The following is a 26,610-nucleotide window of genomic DNA, read 5'->3' on the forward strand; positions in this document are numbered from 1 at the left end:
CTACCCTCTTAGGGATGGCTGCAAGATCCCCTTTTCAACGAGGTGAGATTTCAGGGTTTTATACACACTTAATTGTTGTTCAGGCTGAAGTATCAACAACTGTTTCAGTAATTTGCTGGGATTTGGACCCCTGTCAATGAAAAAAAAAAAAGAGGTTTTTTTTTTTTTTGTCACCACAGCTCTAAAGAATCTTTTAGATTTCTTCTTGCTGCCCAAACAATGCCTTCCCTTTCTTGAGGGTACCAAGTTACAGATTTCTCCCAGTCTGTCTCCTCAGGATGCACAGGCTGACATTACTGGCAAAGCATACTCTTAGCTCAATATAAACAGAAACTAAAAGCATTTCTATTTGCTGTCAAATGGGGATATTAAGAAGGCTTATAACAAATAAGATTCCTTGATTCATCCTTTATCACTATAATCGATGTTTATTTTTAGCAGATCTTCATTTAGTATCTGCTGCCTGCCAGATAAGCCATGTACTAACGAACTAAATGGGAAATTGGCCAAGTCAATAAAGAAAACTGCACATTAAACCAAGCTTTTCTAAATATCAGCCTCATTTTAAGCTAGCCACTTAGTTACAATCTTCTTCTAAGATAAACCAAAGATAAGGTAAAGAATCTGTTGCTGATTAGGTATCTAATAATTATTTAACCATATGCATTTACAAAACTAAGGGCATGTCTTGATTTGGCCCCTTGAACCACCCCTGCCAAAGAAACTAAAATGCCTGCTGTAAGAGAATTGTGATTCCCATTATTTCTTCTTGAAAGCTGGTGTGGTTCAGGGAAGATGAGCAATATTTTACAAAGTTGTCTCCTTTCTTTAACTATAGTGTTTTCATCTTAAACAGAAAATCCCAAGACAAGCAACTGAGAAATATTGAAACTCATGGGAAGAACTGCAGTCTCACAACCCACAGGCTCTTTAGGAACCACACAGGGAATGCAGATGCTACACAACCCTCCTGTCTGAAACCCCATCCTACACCTTTCTGTAATCAGTAAATTCTAGTAAAACTTTCAGTAGACTGCTACACAAAACTTTCTGCTATTTCAGGTACACAGGTTACTTTCAACAGCAGTCACAGAAACACTAAGGCATAGCTTGAACCTGACACAAACCCTAGGCAGGGACACTGTTTTCTTAATAGTCCTGTATTTGAAGTGTTGGATAAATCCTATTTAGCAACCTGCAATCTCTGCTATGCTAACATAACCCCCCTATGCATTCATTATGGCACAGCTCCTGTGCATTCTTCAGTAGTTAATACTGTATCAAGTCCATACCTTATGAAACTGGTGATATAGACATGAACAAAAGTAGCCATCAGGTACTGACAATCAAAGCGATCCATTATCCCACCATGCCCAGGGATTGTGTCTGCAAAATCCTTTTGGGTGTCAAGGACAAGAAGGGGAATGAAGAAAAAAAAAAAAAGGAAGATGGTCAGTGGTTCCCACAAAACACCAACAGTGTTATCACTTGGCAGCAGCTCATTAGGGCTGCAAGTAAGCCATGGTTTCACTGCATGGAGCCAAAAATTAGCAAGAGGCTCCTTTGCTAAAGGAGTTTTTAACTGCAAAGGTGAGCCAAGGGGTGAGAAGAAAAAGAAGACAAGCAGGAATTTGTCCGCAGTATCAGGCAAAAGGACAGCAGTAGGTCAGGTGCAGGTATGCCAGTACTGAGAACACTTGTGTTCTCAGCCTATACACACTTCATTTTGTAGCAAGCCTCTTAAGCTACTGGCTGTTGCTTCTTGCCTCTGCAGAATCCAATTCTCCTCTTTAACTCCTTTTTTGCTTTATCCTCTACCATAGTTAAAAATCATACCATGCAAAAAATATAAATGGATCTAACAGAATCAAAAAACACACTGTAAAAAAATGATCACTACTTAAAAATTTTATTTCTGATGCAAACAAAGTTCGATACACTACCTTTGCGTTACCTATCTTGTCCATAGAACAGCTTTATCAATCGAAATACCTTCAGACAACCTTTCTGTCAGCCACACTCACCCATGTCCTGAGTGAAAACCCTGACCTTAGTCAGTTGTGTGGGGTGACTGCCAGCAAATTAAACTAGTCCTGCCTAGTGTGTGCCAGGCATGAAGTGTACTGCCTCCAGCAGCAATTCCACAACATCCCTGACTTCCCAACAGTTCTTAAGTCATCACTTAGGAGCCCAGAAGTTTTAAAAGGAATCTACTTTTTAATCTTCTACTTTAAGAATAAGTGCTGCTTTTCAGCAGCATTTTTTTCCACCCCAAATTCCATCTTCACACGAACAGTCTTCTGCTACATGGCCATACAGGTACAAGAGTGCTGTGGCCAGCAAAGTGCTAAGCAATTTGCTGGGACCAGCATAAGAAAGAGGGGTGAGTACAAGCACATGTACAGGGGTCCAGCACCAACAGGTTTACACACTTCTGTGCAAAGCACATGCCAGCTTGGTGGACATACAGGACAACAACATGAATGACAACAAGCAACAGGGTAAGAATTACAGCAGTCCTACCAAGACATAAAGAAGGTCAGGAGAAATTTGGGGCTGCCCTCTTGCCAAACTCCCGCTGTTTAATACCAGCCAAGGACAGCATTGCCACAAGCGACAGCGCACACCTTGCAATAAACAGAGGGTAGCAGGTCATATAATTTGCCAATACACCCTCCTGTTACAAGGCAGCACTGTATTGGCAAAGGCAGCCAAACTTCTCATGCTTTGGTGAGCCTCACACAGCAGTATCTGCCTGTGACACCAATATCACCAGCAAAAACCAGCCAGCCAAAATCTGAAGGGTAAAACACTGTCAGCACTTCTGAGGCATCTACAGATTGCCTTTCATGTCAGTTATCTCACATCTTGCTTGTCTAAACCACTTCTGCAACATGATTTGGAAGAGTAATTATCGGCCAAGCGATGCAACCAAATTATTCTTCGATTTCCAGCACTCAAGTCACATGCTGACTATGCAAAGTTTGAAGAGTATCAAACACACACATCTGATAAAACTAAGTCATGCTTCTTATACTAAAAACCAGCCAAAACATTGTTCAACTTAGTAGAAACACAGCTACAATGAAGGATTTTAAAAACCCCTAACCCACGTATTTATCTAATCCAAAGAGAAAACCAAAACAAAATTTAGAGGCTTACAGGATTCATTATATACCTTGATTTTGAAAGCTCTTTTAAATCCACTGGCAAAGAATCCTCCAAATGGCCCAATTAATGAGGCAAATGTTGACAGTGCAAAGCTGTGCATCTGAAATGGATACATATTCACCGTTTCCTAAAAGAAAAACAATTAACACTGTGTTTCAATATGTACAATTGTAGGCATTTTTAGCTTACATATTTAAAGGGTCAGAGAGTACATTAGAGGTAAGTATTCCTGGTAGTACTTCTTCACTCAGCATGGAAGTAATGACACTAACACACAGGATGCTGTGTGGTGAAGAGAGTAAAACACCAATCCTAACAGCAGTTGCACACTAGCTGAGAAGAGAATAAAGTTCTACAGGCTTACTTCAGCTTGCCACTAATTCAGGTCGTAACAAGTCTTTTTCCACTTCCCACAAAAAATTCAAAGGTTGCTCTTCAAAAATAAGTCTGCAAAATGCTTAAGTGGTACCCATGTGCAGCACAAAGAGAATGCAGGCCTCAAGAACACAGAACTCAAGTCACCCTTGGGTCACTTCAGCAGTGATTCAGACTGGGTGACCACACCCCCTGTATGAGCAATGGATAGGCTCATGGTATTGATTCAGTTCTTAACCTTAAGCTTTATCAGTACTCAGATACCCTTCTAAAATGGTTTGGAAACCCATTCAAGCTGGGAAGCACAATTTCAATTTTAACCAAAGGCTGTTTTTTTTCTTTCCTTACCCATCCCAACACAGCCTGAAGTAATGGTGGCACAGAATACTTCTTCATTTGGAAGAGCTCTGAAGGTTCACACTCTGTCACAAATCTGTTGGTTTCACTGTTGTATTCCACAGGGCAGACAAAGTACTGATGTTGAGCCAAAAAATAAGAAAACTGAAAAGCAAAACAAGAACTCCTGAATTAGGCGTTTGTTATTACACTCAAAAATCATACTTGAATGAATGGCTTTATTGCTACAAGCTCAGGTTAATAAAAATCTTTCTAATAAAAGACACAGAATGGAGAAAAAAAACCAGCCTGCTTAAACTAGAGAGTGCCTCAACAAGGCAGATGTTCAATGAGCTTACTGATGATTTCCCAAATTGCTTTACTTTCTCTATCTCTCAGATTTGTATCTGCTGTATATTTTGTATTATAAAATCCAAAAATGTCCTCCACTCAATTCTTTGCAGTTCACTTGTGCATTAAAATTTCAATATCTCTTCTACTAAGTTTGGCTATTATGAGTTATGCTGACCTCGGTGACAAATTACTTACGCTGGTATTATCTGTGCATATCATTAGAGTAAATTGCTTTCCAGGAAAAATGTCATTATAAAGCATGTAACACAGAAGAACTTTACAAAGCATAAATAATGCTATTGATAAACTTCAATTTCAAAATAGAGATGCAACTAATAGATAAAACTATTCCAGATACTGTCATAGAAATGGCAAAAAATGGCCAATATAATCTAGTCAGAAGAGGTTAAAACCTTGCCTGCCCTTTCCAGCTGGTTATGAATTGGCAGAACTCTCTAGGCAAAAAAAAACCACAACTCCTAACTCTGAGGCTTTCAGGAGTTTGAGATTAAATTAGTGATAAATTTGGTTATTTCAAGGGAAAATACAAAGACTGAACTTATACAAGGAAATTGCCATGCCTGGAAGTGTTCAAGACCAGGTTAGATGAGCTCTGAGCAATCTAGGGTAGTGGAAGGTGTTCCTGTCCATGGCAGGGAGATTGTAATGAGATGATCTTAAAGATCCCCTCCAAACACAACCATTCTCTGGTCCTATGAATGTCCTGTGGTTACTTACAATAAATCCAAATACAACAGTGGAAAAGAAGCCTCCAATGAACCCTTCCCAGGTCTTCTTGGGAGACAGCTAGGCACAAAAGAGAATGTTAGTCCATCAGTTAAATCTCTGCATCCTTTTTCGCTCTATTTCTTGATCTGTGAAAATTAAGCTCCTAGTTTGTTTTCCAAAGGCTGTGTGAAATACTGAATGTCAGCAGCTGCAGCCACTGAATGGGATAAATGGAAGAGTACGGCCACAACCAGTCCCAGGCAAGGTGGGGGAAAGCCAAACTTTGGTTGGTGGCCCTGGGCAGTTTGAGGGAAGGGGCAGCTCCCATCCCATTTGCTGCTGCTGTCTGGAGGCTGCTGCCAGCCTCTGGCTGCATCTGACCCAGATTAAGCAGCTGAACTCCCTTCAAGTACAAGACTGGGAGACTTGTGCAAGCACACCTCAGCTCTGTGGAGAGCTCTGCAAGCAAGTGCCCATCTAGGTAGTGCCAGAAACCCAGGTGTGACACAACCACTGCTGGGGATGCTCCTCAGGAGACACCAGCTTTCTGCAGACTGAACAGCCAATACAGCAAACAACTAGAGATCAGTGTGCCAAGCTGCCACCAAGTTCTATCATATTTTCAGTTTAAGAGCATTTCTTATCAGAACCAACTAAATCCCCAAAAGTCAATGTGGCAACATCATGAAAATAATTAATGTTAATAATTAATCATGAAAACTTCTGTGGGGTCTTGCATATTCTACCAGAACAGGAAAATTAATGCTTGAGCCCTTCTCAGTAAACTATAGGAGCAGGTATCTATGACCTAATAGCTTATTTCAAATTACAGTTTCTGTGCAGTAAGCATGCAGCCAAACCTGCATCTGAAATCCAAAAAGAATGCAATTATAAACAATGATGCAATAAACTCAAACTGCATTATCCCGTAATGCCAACATCACATTAATCCCAGTTTCCCATGTACAAATTTTTAGGAACAGGACAGTCAGTTTGGGCTTTTTTAGCAAAGATGTGAATCATGCAGTACCATGGAAAACTATTTTTTTTCCATTAACATGTCTTTGAACAAGTAACAAAATTGCTATAAATTGTAAAAGCTTGTTAGCAAGGAAGTGCCTAAGCACCTACCTTAATTAATGGAGTTCTGCCAAAGAAGAATCCAAAAATATAAGCGGTAATGTCATTGCAGATAACACTTGAAATTGGAACCAGAAACCTAGAGAAAGACATTAAAAGTTTCACAGAGAAAAACTGTGCCTGAACCTAAACAAGGGACAAACATTGAAAGAGCAGAATTTCTTTCTGGGGACTTTTTCTGCAGTATTTGGAAGGAATTACGTTTCATAACTTGTTCACCTCATTCCCCCATGAGCACCACACTTAGCTATATTGGTTTTTAGTCTTCAGCCAAACTAGATCATAACAGATTCATGTGAGTTCAAGTTAAAGTGTTATTTTGGTGCATGAGCTTCAAAACATGAGCAGGCTGGCTTTTTCCTATCAGACTTAAAGACTGGTAGCTCAGGTAAGAATAAATCAACAAATATAAACATGTTAATGTTTTTTGGTAACATCAAAACAAGCAAATTACTCAAAAAGTTTAAATTATAACTAAAGTTTTTAAAGAATATTTTTACCCCTCTTGTCAATTTGGAACAGCTTTTTAAGTGTTCTTGTCATGCAGACTGCATCTGAAGTTGTTATTCAAGCCTATTAGGCTCTTCTTTTTCTCCTTTTCAAAGTGGGAATATATTAATAAGCTAAAAGTCAGATTTTTTTGATCATCTGCCAAATTGTATAGCAAGAGTGGGAATAAGAAATAGTGAGCTAGCAAATCAATTAGGTTCAGCTTTTGACACACAAACAATCACTACAAAAAGAATTTGCATATAGAAACTTTGTCAAAGGCTTTGGCCTTTCTTTCTAACATATGCCTTGTCTGCAATAATCTCCCCAAATGTACATATATCAGGAAGAAGAGAACATAGAGCATTACACCCTTGGAAGAACACAAACCATTTTCCATGTGCTTCTCCCTTCTTTCTCAACTTGAAATTTACCCTGTCCCTGAAGAAGTGAGGGGTAGGAAAACACACCCGCTCTCTGAGGAGTGGCTTTACATAATCACGTTTAACAGCATTGCCAAAATTTAATGTATCACTGGAAAAGGGGCACAAAGATTGCCCAACCATAACCAAGATTTAAACTCTTAAAATAAGTACTCTGAATTTATTTCAACAGGACAGGCTGCAGGGAACGTAGCCAGATTGGGGATTTCAAATTAAATTGTCCAACTTCAATAGCTCTGAGCAACCCGAAGCTCCCGAGTAATTGCAAAAGAATTGCTGGATATTCATCCATTCAGCAACATGCTGTGGAAACTATTTGACCTAGCATGCAATCAATCCTATTCCCTGCAAGTAAATGAAGTGGTTGTTCAAAACTATCAGACTTGTGTCTGTCAGTCTAGATAAAGAGGTTTCTGCTTCCTATCTTGTATGCTTTACCTCATCACTCCCAATTCCTCTGATCCCCTTCCAATTAGACACTAATGCTCCTATAACTTGTACTGCTTTATTCGTTCCCACAATTATTCCCTAACCAGATCTATGCAAAAGAACCAACCTTTCAATTCAACAGAGGTACAAATCAGTTTGTTACTGTCCCCTTACCAGATCATGCCTTCAAAGAGATTTTGGATGACAAGATGAGATTGAGTTACAGTGATCAGCAAAGTGACATGAGTCCATGCGAACTGTTAACAATGCAACAACACAACAGTTAGTGAAAACACCGACCCGTACACCTCCATAAATCCTGGCACATCAGCTACAGGAGCTACTGAGGAGCTCCCTGGGAAGACCAGTTCTAGTGGTAATGCAAGAGACGTGTGCATACAGTATATCACAAGTGAGCTGGCTTTCTGAATCAAGTGCTGAAACTTCAGCAGGTCTCTTCATCACTTACCTCCACCCAGAATTTTTTAACATGTGGTTTAACACCCGATTTGATAAGACATACACCTCCAGCATGAAAGCAGCAAAGAAGTTTAAGCAATGTGATATTCTGTATATACATATAACAGACATGTTAGAACTGTAACAATAAAATGGCAATGAACTACTCATGAAATAGTCATGTTACACAGATGGGGGTCTCTCATAACAGAATATTCTTATGAAACATGAAAATTCTCAGGATTAGCAAAAATAAAGTGTTGGTTTTTAAGGGCATGGTCATTTAAACAATCATTTAGTTCAGTACTACTGTAGGTACTTGGTGTTTAATCTGTAGAGTCAGTGTACAGTGAAGTGGTTTCCAGATTACCAGTAAAGATTCTGCAATAGATTTTATTTTCTAAACACTTTTAAATCAAGAACTGGTAGTTTTCTCATGATACACCAAACTTAAGCACTCTAAACTTCTGGGCCATTTACACTCAAAATGTCCTACTTCTTTAATTCTCTTACCACATGTGTTTACCTATGGCAGACTCTACTTCCAGATAAGACAGCCTGAGAACCCTTAAAGGGAGGTGGAGGGAGGGTACATGAAATGACAAAATGTTACTGAAAAGATTACCTGCTGGTTAATAAATGCAGCAAAGTTGTTAGTATGTGCACAGTGACATTGGAACACCACCTAAACCCAAATGCCTACTCTACTAAAATCATGGAACAGTTTTGCTGGAAAGGACCTTAAAGATCACATAGTTCCAACGCCCTCACCAGAGGCAGAGACATTTTCCATTAGGTGCCTGAGTTAGATCATGTTGCTCAGGGCCCCATCCAACTTCCAGGGATGGGATAGACCCTCCTTTTCTTCCTAAACACTGTATTGCCACACGGTAGATATATGGCTTCACTCTGTTTTGTTGCAATTCCTGGGTAGTCACATTTTAATGTTTTCTGGGCAGGCACCAAGTCACCCAACAGACACTACACATTTTCACCTTCTTTCCAGAAGGGGAAAAAGATAAAAAAAAAAAAAGCCATGGCAAGTTAATATATTTAGGTTCTGCCAATCTGAAGATGAGGAGGGGTTTTTTGCAGATTAGAAGATAGACTATATTTTCTAGAAAGGCTGCATGTTACAGTCAGGCAAGCTCTCCTACAAACAGGGTATATTATTTTGAGTAAAAGTTTTTTTTTTTTTTTTTTTGTTTTGTTTTTTTTTTTTACAAAGCTCAGTTAAGTCCTAATCTGGAATTGGGGATCCTCAAGGGTAAAGCGCAGAAACAGAAGGGTTAACAGCATTCCCAGAGTTTTAGGAAATCTTTAAATTGTGCAATGCCCTGATTGCTCAAGTTGTTTCAAGACAGGAGCTGTACTGAACTGCTGTTTCCCTGGGATTTCTAACCATTCCTATATAGAAGTGAGAGGTGGGGCGTTGTCAGTGGGGTGCTTTGGGTGTTTTATTAGCTTTGTTTTTGACCTGTAATGTTATAGAATTAGTTTTCAACATATAAGATACACCTAAGGAGAAGGTTCATGCTGTTGCTTAGCTACTATGCTGATTATTAGGTGGGCTGATATGAGGGACGAGAATGCCGTTTTTTTTTAATACATCAATATCTATTGAGACACCACAGTGCAGAAGAGCAGAACAGCTATGAAGTGTCACAGAACAAATATTCAACACGGGGCTTAAGATCAAGTTGGCTTCATGGTACTTCAGTGGGGCCTCTAGAAAGCAACACTTGAGTCACAAGAACACTTTCCTCCCACACAACGCTGAACTGTTTGGCTTCAGACCTGGCAGGGAAATGCATCCCCCCCCTCTCCAGCAATCTCTTTCATATCAGCTTATCACCAAGGGAAACATATCATGTTGGACATGCACAAGGCCTTACCAAGGACAGACTGTACTGACTGAGAGGCGACATCCTGGATATAATAATAATAATAATAATAATAATAATAATCGTCTGGAAGGTGAACACATACAGTCCAGCATGACTTGATTTAATGTTACTCTCAATTTAAATACACCTTCCACACCTCTCTTCCAAACTATTTTATGAGCATATGGACATGACTGTTTCCAGTGACATTCATAAGGTGAATGACCACAGCAAAGTGGGTAATACACACCATGTAAAACTGCAGACGATAATGTTTCTTCACTAAACTCAAAACAAACATGCAGAATCCTGCAAAACAAAGCAAGTGCAGTTTGTACCATCTTATATTTAATGACACTGAACTGTGATATACCAGTAATTCTCTTCCTTTGAAGCAGTTAAAATCCCTCTGCTGCTAGAAGTGTTGGCTTATATTCAATTAAAAGTGCACAGGGAGTTATTCTCATACAAGATTATGGTTTATTAAACACAAGTTTAGCTAACATCAGTAAAGAACAACCATCTAGGCTCATACAATGTCCCACTGCGGACATCAAATTTTAGCAAAGGAAATCATCACTTTCAAGAACCACTCAAAGGCCAAGGTCAACAAACTAGATTTGAATAATTAACAGAAACAAATGAAAATACTAGCTTGTCCCTTTCCCCCAGACAGGGGGGGATGCAAGTGTGAAGCACAGGTGTTGGAGAATTCAGCTGACCAAACAGAATTTTCTGGGTGGCTAATTGAGCACCTCTTCTCTCCTATGGCAACTTCCTGCACCAACAGGGGGCCAGAGGCTCTCAAAAGACCCTGAACCCAGGGGATAGCCCCTAAGTGACCCCACAATCCCAAAGCCAAGGGGCTCTGCTATGCTCTGCCTCCTCCTTTTGCTCATGCTTCCCTAGTCTCGTGTCCTCCCCTCACCTTCTCACACAGCATTATTTAAGTTAGTTTCCCCAAGCCAAAGCCAGCTGAAAAAGGTCAAGTTCTGCAAAGTCGGTTTCAAGTTTGTGATCTAAGCACTGAGCAGAATTTTTATTTGGTTCAAGAAAAATAACAAAAATAGAAAAACTGACAGATCAAAGATCAGATTTCTCAGTACACTTTGGAAATATTTGTAGCATAGCAGGCCCCTGTCCCTTAAGCCAATCTGAGTCTTCAGTTGATTTAATTTTATACTAAACTGCATTGCTAAAATAATTTATTTACATGTTCACAAAGCAATACCCCCCCAAGAGTGCCAACTTGTGTCTCTTCTTCCTAGAAAAGGGGCTTTAACAAAGTTTCTTTGGACAGGGAGGAAATTTTTCCATGAGGCAGGTATCTGAGTATCTTGCAGACAAAATTAAGACTCTGGCATTTTGACTAATCAGTTTAAAAATATATTAGTAAATCCTATTACTGGAGACCTAGGAGAACACCTGCACAGTAAAGAATCAACCCAGCACAGCAATTATACACACACAAGTCATCTCTGCAGCCTGCCAAAATAGCACCATGTCTTCAGCAATCAAAATTAATGCTTGCCAACCTCTTTTGAGCACTATTATCTTAAGTGTCTCAAGATCATCTCCTTGTTCAGGCTGCTTTCTTCTTCTTAGTGAATGCAAAATTTGTTCTCATCTTTTCACAGGAAAAAAAGTAACTGCAAATACCTCATTTCCTCAAGCATTAAGAGAGAAAAGAAACTGGAAGTGCATAAAGATGGGGAACAATTATATAGATATTTAGATTAAATATGCAAATGCAGCAAAAAGTTCCTTCATTTTTGTGATTACCTGTTAAATAGAGTGTAAAAGATATAAATCTGTGGTAACGAATGAGGAACTGCAGCTGTTCTCTTCTTTGTACAAACGTAGCAAAGTAATCAGCTACAGTCTCTCCATAAAAGAAGTAGTTCACACACAGCAAAAAGTACCTGCAATATGCAACAGCTAACAGTTATTTTAATAAGAATATGTATCAAATGCAATTCTTAAGAATAAAACCAACAAACAAGGATTTATTTATAACAAGTTTAAAAACATAAGTAATAAAAGGCCAACTGATTTGTCCAAGTTCACAGGAAAAACACAACTATAAAATTCTGTGTTAGGGACAGATGTCAAGTTTTACGTCTGCATGTGACCCACAGAGGTGTCATTCCACCACAGCAGGAGAGGAAGAAGATTTAAGTTTCACATCCTGGCTTATTGATGTTTGGCTTGTTACTCACCAGCTGAGGGATCTAAACCATGGTAAATCATACGAGTGGTAGACTCTGTAACCAATGGTAATGATTTCATGATAACACTTCACTTGGATGCTTAAGACCTAAAATAAGTGAAATAAAAATATTTTTTAATATGCTGCAGTTGTTTCTTGCTGGAAGAAAGGAGCACTGCAGCCTGCATTAAGAGTTCAGAATAATGTCTTCCCTAATTCCATTCAGAAAACGGCTTCAAAGCAAATCCAAGGAAAAAATAAGCTCCATTTAAAACTTAAAAAGATCTCAAAAGCACTGTACATGAAGGAAAAAAAAAAACACATTGGGCTAGCTTCAAGAATACACTTGTGAAATAAAGGAAGGCTCCTGGACATTAAAACAGTTTGACAGCAGCAGTTCAGAAGTGCTTCCTATAAAGAAAGCTCTCCTATTTCTTCTGGCTAAGTTTTATCTTTACATTTAATCCTAGAAATACTTTTCCAGGCCTAATGGAGAAAACCAGCTGCGCAACACAGCTTGGACACCCAGGTCTTTCATTTGCAAGCATCTCATTAAGGGCAATCAGCATTTATGATTAGAGGCAAAGCTCATCTAACCCAGGCCTGAATGTCACACCCTCCCAGGCCTTCACTTTGTTTTGCTGACCTCACTGCTCCCCTGAGTCAGGCACTATGTCCTGTCATGCCTTTGGGCTTCAAAGGGCTCTGCCACTTCTGTCCAACCCGCAGTGTCCGAGCAGATCACCCTACCCAGACATATGGGAGTGCCAAACTCAGTCCAAGCAGTCCCGTGCAGAGGGTGGAGTGAGAAGCTCCAGGCAGCCAGCACGTGTCAGCACCAAGGCTTGTGGCTCATCCGTGCAGCTCATCTCGCTCAACATGCCAGCACACACTCAAAGCCTTACACCACCTCACTGAGGTCACTTTGAAGCTCCCCTGTCTTGTGCTCTTTCTTCTGCTTGATGAACCTTATGAATTCTCTAGGCAAGAGCAACATAACACGATTGCACCTTCCAGTGGAAAAGGGCATCGGGATCCAAGCCATGGAAGCCTCTTACCCGAGTAGCCAGCACATACAGAACATACTTCCCAGTTCTTTAGAGCAGTCTCAGGTCTCATCCTCCAAACCTCACTGGATAACTCTTCCTACAAGTCTCTGGCCATTTTCAGTCCCAGTATTGAGATTTGGTTTTAACATGACAACTGTTACTTATATACAAGCTATTTTATACCAGTCAAATTAAACAATTCATGAACAATTTCCCTCTATTTTCCTTTTTACATAGTCTCAAATATCAACTTAATTACCAGCTCATTATATTAAAATGACAGACTTTTTGCTTTATGGCACAAGAGAAGAACTCTATTACAATTCTATACTAACTTTAATTACTTTTTGGTTCATGTCTTAACAGCTTGCCCACAACTACAAGTATACCACAGTATACCATGAATACACAAAATCACCCTGCAAATGAATTAGTTCGTTTTTGTTCATAATCACAATTCTCAAATGTAACAGACTACTAAAGGAAGGCTTGCAGGGAAAAAAAAAAATCTTCCTGCAGTTTAAAAGGGCTTTTTTTGTTGTTTCTTCACAAACAGAAACCAAAATCCTCCATGAATGAACATGAATTAGTAGTTTGTTATGTCAGTCATCTGAAAACAGGCAATATTAACCAGACTAATTCAGGTGTAGAAACTGTAATGCAGACCATAATGCTGGTAAAACAGCATTCCAGCCTCTCAAGACACTAGACTTTATGACCTTTGGAAGAAGGGGCAGGTGACTCAGAATGACTACAAGGATGTTGTGAGCTTAGGCAGGAAGAAAAGTAGAAGGGCCAAAGCCCAATGAGAACTTAATCTAGCTACTGCCATAAAAGACAATAAAAAACACCTCTATAAACACATCAAAACCAAAAGTAGGACTAAGGAGAAGCTCCATCCTTTGATGGATGCAGGAGGAAACACAGCAACAAAGAATGAGGTAAAGGCTGAGGTCCTTAATGCTTTCTTTGCCTTTCTAATGGTAAGACCAGTTGTTGAGCTGGTTACCCTGTCCCCTGAGTTGGGAGACAGGGACAGGGGTTGGTCTCTTCTCCTAAGTAACAAGTGAAAGAAAATGGCCTCAGTTTAGATGGGAGTGGAGGTTTAGAGTGGATATCAACAAGAACTTCTTCACCAAGAAGGCTGTCAAGCATTGCAAGCTGCTGTCCAGGGCAGCGTTGAGTCACCACCTCTGCAGATATTCAATGGATGTGTAGATGGGGACTTGGGGACATGGTCTAGTGGTTGACTTGGCAATGCTGGGTAAACAGTTCAACTGAATTATTTTAAAAGTATTTTCCAACCTAAATGTTTCTAGGAATACAATTTCTAAAATTGCCTCATTGGAGGCCAAGAAAGAAAGTGAAAAAATTTTGATACTTGAACAAATTTAGAGTCAAAAATTGAAGCAGTTACCTAGAAGGACCAATTTCTGCACATTAAGAGCTAAATTCCTGTCTGTTCCTTGCCAAAACTAGGAAAGATAGTTAAACCATAATTCCATTGAAATACCAGCAATTAAAATGTTGCAAAGAAGCAGTAAAGGCTGACCTGCTATAGAGCATGTACAAAGAATATTATAATTTTTATTATGGTTATCCTCATCAGTATTTCAGTTCATGAACTAAAAATGCACTTTTTCTGTACTTCAGAAGGGGATCTAGCTCCAACCCACAGATAAGTGCAAGGCCACAATGAAGCCCCATAGAGAAATATGGAATTAAAGCAGCATGTCTGAGGAAAGCCTTTCAATGCCAGTTGCAGACAAGAGGCCAGGGCTGCGTTCTTTCCTTAGCCTCAAAATTGCACCTGTCTCTTAATTAATTTTTTAAATATTTTTTCCTCTTATTAGTGGGTCTGGGGTTTTTCATGAGTTGGTTTTGGTCTGATTATGTTTGTTTGTTTTTTAAAACAAACCTCAACATGCAAGAGTACACGATACAAACTAGTCAATGAAGTGGATTATAACAGTTAAGTAAGGCAACTTCTTTATTTTACTAACTCTTTGGAGTTACTTTGATTAAAAAGAAACAAACCTCAAAATGCAATTACATATATAAGAAGTCCTTAATCTGTAAGGTCCAGCTTTGAATCCCTCAACTGTTTTTCAAAACTATTTACAGAAATAAAAGATAATTGCACTGAATTGTTCATGCAGCTTCCTTTCAGCTTAGGAATGAACAATGAAGAGATCAAATAACTCTTGCACAGAAGAATGCATTTAAATAAACTTACCAGAAGCATCAGCATAAATGATCCCAGATATATAATCAGAAAAAACCCAGAAATCATAGCTAGGGAGAGAATTCCACGAATCCACCAATTTTTCCATCTATCAAAAAAAAAAAAAAAGCAAGCAGTTATAAATGAAAATTAATTTCTCAAAATTTCCTCTGCTAACTAGAGATTAAACTGTATCAGAAACAGTGTGAACAGCAGAAGTTTTTGTGTTTGATCAATGCATAGCAAGAAACACAGAATTGAGCAGCTATCCAACTAACCAGGATGCACAGTAACATGAATTAAAGCTGGACACCTTTCTTCTTCCCCTGTGCTGCCTCAACCCTGCCAAACATCGTTTGCAATGAATTGGTACAACCCCATATTGAAGCTGCTGCGAAAAGACATCAGGACCCTCAAAAAACATCACCTCAGCTGCAAGACTGATGGGGGCCCAGCCATGCAAAGGCTGGCATATAAAAGAAAGGCTGCCAGGTAAAAAGCAAATAATTCTTTGAGGAGTGACAGACCCACAACAAAACCTCCAAACAAGTGACCATCAACTTGCTACAGCAGCAAAGCAGCTCTTTGACCAGAGAGAGGGTTATCTATTGGAAGCAGTCCTGTGCTCTTGTGAGCACTGGGACCAGGACAGGAGAAGATGTGACAATGGGGGATTGATGGGTCAAACTAGCTGTGCTCTTTAGTCCTTGTAGGCCTTTGCAGCTGCTACTGGCTACCTAAGGAAAACAGAATAAAAATTTCTGTTACTACAGAATCATAGAATCATTTAAGCTGGAAAAACGTTTAAGATCATAGAGTCCAATCATCAACCCAGCACTGCCAAGTCCACCACTAAATCATGCCCCTGACTGCCACATCTACACATCTTTTAAATACCTCCAGGGATGGTGACTGTACCAGTTCCCCAGGCAGCTTGTTCCAGTGCTTGACCTTTTTCTTAAATTAAACCTCTCCAAAGGTTTAATTCCAAACCTTTTTCCTAAATTAAATTTTTGTAACATCCAGCCTAAATGTCCTTTGGCACAATTTGAGGTCGTTTCCTCTAAACGTCCGCTGAAGCAACTAATCACAAATTACTGCTAAACACAAAGCCCCCTACTATAGCTTGAAGATATTATTTCTAAGATTTTGCTTTGCATCAGTCTTCTGTTGCATTGCTTCATCAGGAGATACACCTGATTCAGTGTTAGTCTTGAATCAGACTCCAGCTCTAATGTAAACTTCACCTACAATAATTTGATTTTCTAGGATGTGACTCACTGACAGGTTAATGGCAGCTACAGCCACTAATTGGATTTGCCTTAAGTATCAGAACAGAGGCAGAAGAGGCTTTATCACAACATATTTTATGTTGCTCTATGATATGGAATACACAGTAGCAGCTTGGCTCTGGTGGCATATCATAGTGAGCAAGCCCCCTCCAGAAGAACTCAGCTTCCTTTATGAGTAATGTTAAAATACCACATGGTATCTTGGGGGTGCTGGCAAGCACAGCGCAGGAAAGACAACTGCAGTAGGACAAGAAGCTCCAGAATTTAGGAAGCCACCTGGCAAGTTTATTGTATCCTAACTCTTCGCTAGAAAGTTATAGATACTATTTCTTTCAAAGGTCAAATACAAGGAATATCCATATTTCTGAGACTTACAGTGCAACCTACTCGTGTTGCACATGATAATGATGGCTCTGCTGGGACTGCTGGCTGCTGAACTGGCAGGTAATTTCAATTCTAGCCTTCATAAAGCACCAGGAATTCAATTTTTCTCTCAAAGCACCTTTTGTACACCTTTGTGCAAACGCTCCAATAAAAAATTTCAAGCACATGAAAACAGGAAAGGTTCCACCTGCACCTCTTAGTTGCAGGCTTTGAGGTATCACCATGCCCTTCGGAACAAGCTTGATCTGGAGGCCCAAGGCTTCCACATTTTACATGACAGAAGAACTCTGAAACACTCCTTGCACTGTGATGGCAATGGAGAAGATCACATTCTGCTCACAGCTGGTGCAGTTTAGAAACAGGCTTTTTAAAACCTGAAATATTACATCTGCTTATAGCTAATGGACAAAACAGAAACAGACAACAGATCAGAAAATGACCAAGGCAAAAATCTCATTTCACAGTACTGTTGGGAGATACCTGATGGAGACCAGTTTTTTTACAAGGATTTGTAAAGTTTCAAATTATAGTCTGGATTAGAGATCCTTCTTTTGATTCTTGCAAGATGTAAGTTGCTTCTAAAATATACACTATTGTTTGATTTATTATATAGAGCATAACATACATATGACACCCATATTCATTTTAGTAGGCAGGTTTTGGGTATGTATCACCTAAATGCTCTTGCATTGCGTTAGTGAAGAAAAACATAATGCAACTTGCTTGCCCCAAAAGATTTTGACTGCTCAGGTCATCAGGTGTTGTAAAGGGAGTGCATAAAAAGTTTAAACAAGGAACTTTATCTGACAGCCTTCATGAATATGCAGGTCCACACAATTATCTCTATCTGTACACATACACATCCCCCCACATTTGTTGGCCATCAAGCTCCTGGGAGGCTGGAGGTAGAGACCTAAATTTAAAAAGAAACATCAGGACAAAAAAAAGAGCATTGTTTTAAAAAGTACGGACGTATCAGCTATGATATTTCACTGAATAGCAAATTATTCAGAAGTGGAAATGTCACAAAAGTCTAGCAAACCTTATCCTGAGAATTTACACATCTTTTCATTCATAAACCAATCCCCCTCTCAATCTTGAAGGTAGGAAATCAGTTTATTACAACCTCCAGAAATAATCATTCTGTAATTCAAATTCTTTAGCCCATGTTATTGCAATGCTTAGACCCAGTAGATGTTTATGTAAACTGTGTTTACTTAGAAAATAAATACAGGTGTATGCAAAAAATATTTCACTGGAACGACTATCAAATCATAAATCAATAACATCCAGCAACAATCAATCCTTGAAATTTTCACACCTACCATATGAAAGTGTTAAAGCTGCAGTTTTACTTACCTAAAACTTCACTTTACTTAAAGCTTACAATTTGTAAGACTTAAAATTGCAATATAAGCTACATGAATTTATATAACAGCCACCAGCTGTTAAATTTGAGGGGTCCTTGTTTCACTGTACCTGGCAGACAAGCCTGACAAAGCCTTCTTGAGGATTTCTGGAGTGCTGTCTGTTGGTGGAGGAACATCAGGAACATCTGAATCACTTCTAAGGTCCAACTCATGAAGCCTTTCTTCCAAATCCACTTCCTATCAAAAAAAAAAAGAAAAATAAAACTATCAGAAAACTCAGTATAAAACGAAAGATTATCAGCTATTTTGTCAGACAACAATATTCTGTGTCAAACATTAAGTTAGGAACTGACACTATCTGCGTTACCCTTTTAAAAGGCAACAATGGTGCACTAGGGGAACTGTAGATGCTGTATGAGACAAATGTATGCCAGTAAATGTTTATAGGAAGGCCTGTACTTGGATTTTGTGACATTACCTTCTGTATTCAAGAAACTTCCCATTCTAGGCATCACTTTTTCATGGATATATGTTCCCAGAAATACTACAGCTGACATAGAATACTGGTGTTAGCCAGAAAACCCCAAGCCTCTAACACATTCCCTCATCTTCATCTCAAACTACCCTTCCATGGAATAAGGGAAAGATTTAATGTCACATTAAGAAAAAAAAATAAGGAAATGTAAAACATGAAAAAACAGTCCCTTTACACAATGAGAAGAGGTTGCTAACAGTTTTATACATGGTAGGGCTTGAAAAGAACAATCCCAAACCAAACTGTGAAGTGACCAAGTGTCCCACAGACACAGTATTACTGAAAATAATTTTGTATATGGCTACAGCACTACGATTCTTCCTTCAGTATTCACTGGGGACTGCTAGGAAAGACATCAGCTAGACAGACTGTATGTCTAACCCAAATGCAAAACAGGCAATAATTTTAGTGACAATGTACAAATTGTCTCCAACTCTCAGAGCACACTGTCAGGACTATTTTTCCCTCAGTTAAAGCCAATACTAAGGGTGACTTCAGTCATTCTAAAGTTGCAAACACCACAGCTGCAGGGAGCTGGAAAGCTGCGCTCAGCCCTGGCACAGCAATAATGCAGAGAGCAATCTCTAGCTCAGTGCTTGGCTCTCCTGAGACCTGAACTTCCTCCTGACCTCCCTGACTTGCCTCACCTTCTTACAATCTCAAACAGCTTCCAGCCTGCCCTGCTGCCTCAAGTTCATCAGCTCTTAACAGTTCTGGGGACTGTTAAGCAACTGTGCTTTAAAACTTTCTTCTCCACTACTATATGCTATTTTTCCGTCTCCCTCTCTTTCCAACTTCCTCATCCCAGTTCTTTCTCCTTGCTTTCTATTCCCCTCTATTTCCATTAATCAGAAACTTCTGCTCTTCTTTCCTACTTTTCCTTAACAATATTACTTTCTTCCCTCGTTGTGAGAATTTTTGTCACTTTTCCTAAGCCAGCAGAGGTATATCCTCTCTTTCACCCCCACTGCAAGACACCACAGAATTTAGGTGCCTACACCCCCAGCCATCCCACCCAAGCCCAGTGTGGTCGCTCTGTTTATAATCCAGGGCTTTTTCCCTGCAGCTGCACTTCGGTGTAACCTCTGTCGACAACACGAGGCAGGAGATGAGGATTTCCAGAGCTGGCTGCCCAAAGCCAAGGGCTGAGCCCATACCTCTGGCTCGGCCAGAGGCGCCCATGGAGGGGCAGGGGTCAGGAGCTGACCAGGGTGCTGCAGGCAGGATCCGACCTCCGACCACCCCCAGGCTCTCCAGGGACACTGATCCGAGGGAAAACACCATCCTTTCCTCTTAGACATTGCTTGCAACCTTTTAGAACCTGAGACACTGAGCTGGCACGACACACATGCACAAGGCAAGTGGGTGTGTCCTCTCTTTTTTTAAGTTAGGCCTGGGTTTTTTTCATTCACTTGATGTGCCACACACACACCCGAGATGAAATTCTCGATTTTACACCATTTACTTCTTTCAAAAAGGCGATCTGTGCTTCCCCAGACCTTGAAACCCCACAGCTGAATCATTATTAGGCAGAGTCTGCCCATAATTAATACAAGTAACAAGAGCAAATAAGCTGTGGTCCAGACTTCAGAAAGTCTGTAGAACACCTGAAAAAGCACATCAATAAAAAATTACCACACCCACAGTGCTGCTATTCAGAGATGTTTCTCACAGCCTAGGAAATCAACTCTAGATGCAATCGGGGGGATCACAGCTCTCTCCCAAAGCCATGTTCCAGCTCCTGTGACCTGCTCTGGAGTGCAGCAAGCTGTCTGTGCAGCCCTAGGAGACACTGCTCAGATCTCATGTGCAGATGATAGGCAGTAATCCTGGCCCTAAGACCATGACTTAGCGTCTTTAATATTAATCCCTGCTTGCAGATAGCAGAGATGTTCTCTCTTCTAAGCACGCAGAACTAAGAATATCCCCAAACTTTTTTATTCCACTTCGGTGTTGCAGAAAATGATTGTGTTTAAACAATTAAAAAAAAAAATCATACTTAGTTTCGTCCCTCTGATCTTTAGCACTCAACTATCACTTAGAAGCATCTCATTATCAGCAATATTTTAAATTTGCTACTTCTAATATCTGAATTCAGGAGTGCACAGCTTTCTTCAGAGTATCTAACCAGCCTGAAGGAGTCTGTCTTTATCTGATGTGATTTTCAGTAGCTCATGGGAGCTTAGCTAGTGCAAACTGCAAATTGCTTAGGACTTGGCACATGTTTTTCATCTCACATTACGAAAATAACCAACAGGAATCAAGACCTCAACTATCTTCAACTTCCCTGGCAATATACCTCAAAAATTACCATGAATGCTTTATTTTCCAGTTAACTGCTATCTCAGCCACAACAATTTCCTGAATAAGGCATTTAATTTGTAAAGTCAGGAGTCAAAGAGGACATTGCTCACTAAAAGCTAGTTAATTGTCTTCTGCATCATTAAGTGCTTAGAACCCAATTGTTGGGGGACAAGACTTTCTTGCTAATAATTTTTAAAAATTATTTTACATGATTGATTACAAACATTCCAGTTTATAGCCACAAATAACAACAATCATTATGGAAGGAAACACTAAGTTAATCACTATAAAAGCACTCAAAAAAAATCAAGAGCCTTGCTACTGCAGCTTGACCTTGTAGAAGCAGTTTTGGAGTTCAGCACAAACCCAAGCAGCCCTTCCTTCTCCTGCTCTTCAGATTTGAGATGTGGCCAAGCTTAGTACACGGTAACATCAAGGACCTGTGAAGGTCCATGGGAACTGCCGTGGATTTCACACTGTGAGCATGTATTTATGAGGTTTACAAAGGTTAATTGAAACCAGCACAGGTTGTACTGTCCTAAGTGCCTAGGAAACCCTTCAACCCCAACTCCAAATTAAGTGTTTCATCCAAGGTGTTTGGATTTTTTTCCTAGACTTTTCAAACTGCAGGTGACAGAACTGTTTATACACAGAGAGTGTGCCACTCCTGCCTGCTTGATTCACACCCAAAGGATAGATGGTTTAAGTTTGGTATTCTCGAAAGACATGACTTTCATCCTTGTGCTAAATCTTCTGTATAAGACCACAAATACTTGGCCATGCAAAGGGGAAAACTCAGCCAGTCAAGAGCTTGAGCGTCCATACTAGGAATCCAGAACATGTGACATCTTGCCATAAATTAAGCTTGCATGTGGATTTCTGCTCACTGGCCATTTTGCAACAGCTCACAAAATACAGCCATGTGTTACGGAGAAAAAAATAGACATCTCCATTTAAAAGGCCACACTTCTGAATTGCAGTTTTGTAATTAATTACAATTAATACGTGCCAAGCAAACCACGCATCAGAATTATTCTGCTTCCAAAGGCACTTGCAATGTTCCCCTCATACGGCGTTTTTCCAGGACACCATAAGAAACTCCTAAGTAGATAGTAAATATGTTCTTCTTTGAGAATGTAGCATCTCCATGAACAGCAACTGAAAAAACTCAGCCATTGTCCAGCAATTTATGTGAAAAAGTTAATGAGCAAAATAATTTATAAAATTTAGTAATTGTCATTTTATAAGTCTAATTATTATTCAAAGTAAGTTTTCTCCTCCATCTTCCATCTTTCTGCAGTCTCCCTCACAAGTTCCATTGTAAAGTCAATAGTTCAGTTAGAACACATTGTAAAGTATTTAATTAGGTGTACCTTGATACCTTCCTCTGAAGCCAAGATATCAAAGTATCAGAAGAGCCTGAATAATGAAACCTTTTTTTCCAAACTATTAAAGACTGACATATGCAGGAACACAGGTGGGAGACCTGCACGTACTGAATCAATGACTGGAAACTACAGACCCTTTGCTCTCTGCATTAGTACTAATTCACCACCATTTCCAGGAAGACAGAGGCTTGGAAACAGTCTGCCTTTATTATTATTACCATGCTTGTAGCAGAAAGCATAGAGGTCAGACCTCTCTGTGAAAATTAAACTGATCCATTTTCAGGGTATTCCAAGAGAATTAATCCCAATGAAGTGACTAAGTGATCCATTACAGACCAACAGATCCACACTAGGCTATACCTCAGTTAGGAATTTATGTCCCAGCAGGTTTGTGAGGTTTTGGACATCAAAGATCCAAGTACCAAATGGGGCTTCACAGGTCTGAGCAACTTATCTGGCAACTGATCCCCTGGAAGGGCTGTCCCATGGAACAGAAACAGCTTTTTCAATACCACAAGAGAAACAGCATTCAGTGATTCCAAGCTTGTTTTAGTTACAAATAATTAAAAGCCAGCAATGCAATATGATCACATTTTCCCCTCCCTGTCCTACTCTGACAACTCTTTACAGTAGAAAGAGGAATAACTGTATGATTGCTTCCAGGATACACTGGGGGGTTTTTTTTGGGAGATTTGAAAACACTGTCTCCTGCTTTTTAGCAAAGAATGCAAACAATTGAAGTTTTAAAAGAATCATGAGCACATGCAGATCAGCCTGTAAATCTTTAATTGATTTATACATATTAAGTATCTGAGTGCCAAGTCATTCCTCTTTCTCCTAAGGCTCACAGAGTATTTATGAAGGCACTTTGACCAGACATTCCTAGGAAAAGAGCAGCCAGGGCAAGCAGCAGGAAGTAAGAAAGTGACAACAACAACAACAACAAAATCACTCCTGCATGCCACAGGACAATACAATGAAAACAACAAACCTGTGAAATTGCAGGGCCCTGCAAGGCAAAGGCATATTCACAGCAATTCTGTAAAATGTCACCAGCTCAACAAGGAAGCAAGCAACTGGTGACACTGAGACTTGAAGAGCTTGGGATCTTCAGGAAGCTTTCACAAAGGGTACATCATATTCCTTCATAAAAAACCAAGGAATTTAACTTTCCTTTGAAACTATATCAATGTAGAAATAGCTACCAGTTGTTTCCAATTAGTGACAAAAAGGCATGCAAATGAGTAAAAAACAAAACAAAACAACAGCTTCACTCAAATTCAGTAGGAAATGAGCGTCTATGGACATAGTAAGTGTAACATAAAAAGTACCAGATAGTACACTGAAAACAGGGCTCAAAGTAGAATACAGAAAAACCTTAGATATACTTAGTGTTTCTGGAGTTCTGCAACAAACACAGAGGGCTTCTCTATTTGGGGAAAAAAAAGAAAGAGGTGCATGTTGCCTGTATATATCTGGGAGGCTTGGTTTGGGCCAACAAGAGCAGAAGCAGAATGAAGCACATATGACCCAAAGAAACAAGTTTTCTCTTTCATTACAAGTGATGGAGAGGGTGATGTTTCTCAGCTGCATTCTAAAAAGCAGTGCATTGTGGCTATCCTGAGTAGTTATCAACAAAAGAGCCAGTTTTGAGTTCAAATAGAGGATCACCACACTAAAAAGGTCACCTCAAAATAACCAGAGGAAAATAAAAGTATCCACTTGTTGTAAAGTTCAGGCAAGAAATAGAGCAGTGATAACCATCTAGGGAGCTGTATAATGTGACACCTGGGAATCCTGGTGGAGATACTGCTCATCAAATCACCTACAGCAGACATTACGCGTGTGCTCTTACTCAAAACAGAGTCCCAAACTGTGACCCACTGATTGAAACCTCAGTACAAAACACTAGTTGATCTCTACAGTTACCAAGGGCACTAAAGCCAGCTTAATATATAAAACCAATCCTTACTGCCACTTGTGAGCCATTACAAGGTTATATTGCAGACGGGTTAAACAACTCCTGTGGGAACACGGAGGGTCCCACAAATAATCCATGAGAAAGTCTCTTGTGCAGTGGAAAAGGTTTTCCTTATCTGCTGTTCAAGTGAACACAGATGTATGCACATTGAAACCCACCTCTTGTCACCAACCAGCCTCCTGTCTGCTCAACATCATCTGAAATGAGATGAAACACTAGGCTGTTGCGCAGCTCAAGTGAAAAAACAGTAGGCCTGTCAGTAAGAACAGCATTTTCCTCTCTGAAAATCACTCAGGTAAACCAAGATTAGGGGCACCTTTTGGAGGTCTAGGGAGCACAGGCTTTGAATTGCAAGAATTTTTTGAAGGCAGCTCACTGCACACCTCAGAAATAAACTTTGCAAAATAAAGCAAACCAAAGTAACTCCACAGAAAAACAGCTTTTGGAGCACACTGTGAAAAGAACTTATGCTTAAAAGTTAATTCTCATCTACAGAGAAATACTGTGCACAGCCATAGTCTAAACACTACCCTATGTGATCACAGCCCTCAGTGAGGCACAGAACTACAAATTTGCAAGTTCATTGGCTTTGAGTTAAAGCAACCAAAGCATGGACTAAGAAGTCTTGAGCTTCGCTTTCCAGTTCCTTCCCACAATGCCTAAGGCAGACTACACACTGCAACATTGACATCCATGCAAGTTTAAGCAGTTACTGATTCGAGTAAGAAGACACGCATTGCTACCTCAATTTAGCAGTCAGAAAGCTTTTTTTTTTTTTTAAACTTTAATTCCAGTAACCCAAATTAGACTTTCTCTTTCATTTTATTCAGACAATTAGCAACTGTGATGTGATGATGTTTTTAGCTTTTGTAGAGATAAGCCTTAACTCCACAGCAAACAAAAGAACAGCACTGTGGCTATTTTGCCACTGTAGTGAACCTGATGCATAGACTTAGTATTTCAAAAACCTCTTGCCTTAGCAAAAATGTCATACTGTAAGTCCTTTCCAGGCCAGAGGTGAATGCCTATCACTTAACAGGCCATAAAGCAGGAAGAGTTGCTGGGGAAGTGCTGACACAGCCTTTAAATGGAGCAGATCACTGTTCTGAGTTAGTTCCAGTGCTACTGGACTGGCCCAACCACACCGAAGCGTGCTCTTTGCCAGTTTCATCTGGGATAGAGTTAATTTTCTTCCTAGTCGCTGCTGCAGTGCTGTGTTTTGGATTTAGCAGGAGAATAATGTTGATAACACACTGATGTGTTGGCTTCGCTGAGCAGTGCTTAGCCCAAGTCAAGGACTTTTCTGTTTCCCGTGCTCTGCCAGTGAGGAGGTGCACAAGAAGGAGGGAGCATGGCCAGAGCAGCTGATCTTGACCTGGCCAAAGGCTCTCCTGGGGGATATTGGCTGAGAAAGGCTGATTGCTGCTTGTTGTTGGGCAGGTGGTGAAATAATTGTATTCTGCACCACTTGCACTTCCTAGGATTTTATCGCCTTTTTGTCATCTCCCTTCCATTAATATTAATATTACTATTTCACTTCAATTATTAAGCTGTTCTTATCTCAACCAATGGGCTTTACCTTTCTTCCCGACTCTCCTCCCCATCCCACCGGGCGAGGGGGAGTGAGGGAGGGGCGGGGTGGTGCTCAGCAGCCGGCTGAGGTTACACCACGCCATCAGCTCCCTCCTCGAGAGGTGAGACACGACACGCAGCTACGGCGCTGAGCTTTAGCTGCGGGCCCGGAGAGAGCCGCTCCCATTTCGGTCTCGCCACGGGGGAACGGCAATAGGATGAAACACGCGTGGGCCCACGGCCCCTAACTTGGCACCTGGCCCTCTCTCTACTCCCGCCACCCGAGAGCGCGGCGGTGCAGCCCGGGAGGGGCCGGGAGCGCAGCCCCAGGCGCGGTGCGGTCCGGGCCCCGGGGGGAGGCAGCGCTGCCCCCCGCCCCAAAACCCGCCGCTGCCGCCGCTCCCGCGCGTCCTTACCTTGTCGCTACCCGCCTCCTCCTCTTCCTCCTCCTCCTGCTCGGCAGCCGCCCTCCGCCGCCGCCGCGCCGACAT

At 40.4% G+C, this 26,610-nt stretch overlaps 1 protein-coding gene across 1 annotated transcript; it reads right to left on the reverse strand.

Annotated features, from left to right (window-relative positions):
- Positions 1–26,610, reverse strand: CDS1 (CDP-diacylglycerol synthase 1). Its single transcript, XM_062493883.1, has 13 exons — positions 26,536–26,610; positions 18,449–18,576; positions 15,306–15,402; positions 12,031–12,128; positions 11,594–11,733; positions 10,062–10,120; positions 7,641–7,723; positions 6,097–6,184; positions 4,975–5,043; positions 3,895–4,047; positions 3,179–3,298; positions 1,293–1,396; positions 1–130 (listed from the first exon to the last, which is right to left on the reverse strand). The coding sequence occupies exons 1-13, from the start codon at positions 26,608–26,610 to the stop codon at positions 1–3; spliced, it is 1,344 nt and encodes a 447-aa protein (XP_062349867.1).

This window comes from Cinclus cinclus, chromosome 5 (genome assembly GCF_963662255.1).
Source record: "Cinclus cinclus chromosome 5, bCinCin1.1, whole genome shotgun sequence".
Taxonomy (NCBI): Eukaryota; Metazoa; Chordata; class Aves; order Passeriformes; family Cinclidae; genus Cinclus; species Cinclus cinclus.

Bases quoted from the DNA above. Each gene is read 5' to 3' on its own strand.
- CDS1 (XM_062493883.1), bottom strand. From the start codon at position 26,610: ATGTCGGCGCGGCGGCGGCGGAGGGCGGCTGCCGAGCAGGAGGAGGAG. The intron at 4,048-4,974 runs GTAAGTAACCAC...TTTGCTTTTCAG, and splicing joins CTGTTGTATTTGGATTTATT to TTTTCTTATTTTTTGGCTCA. The intron at 1,397-3,178 runs GTATATAATGAA...GACACCCAAAAG, and splicing joins AAAGAGCTTTCAAAATCAAG to GATTTTGCAGACACAATCCC.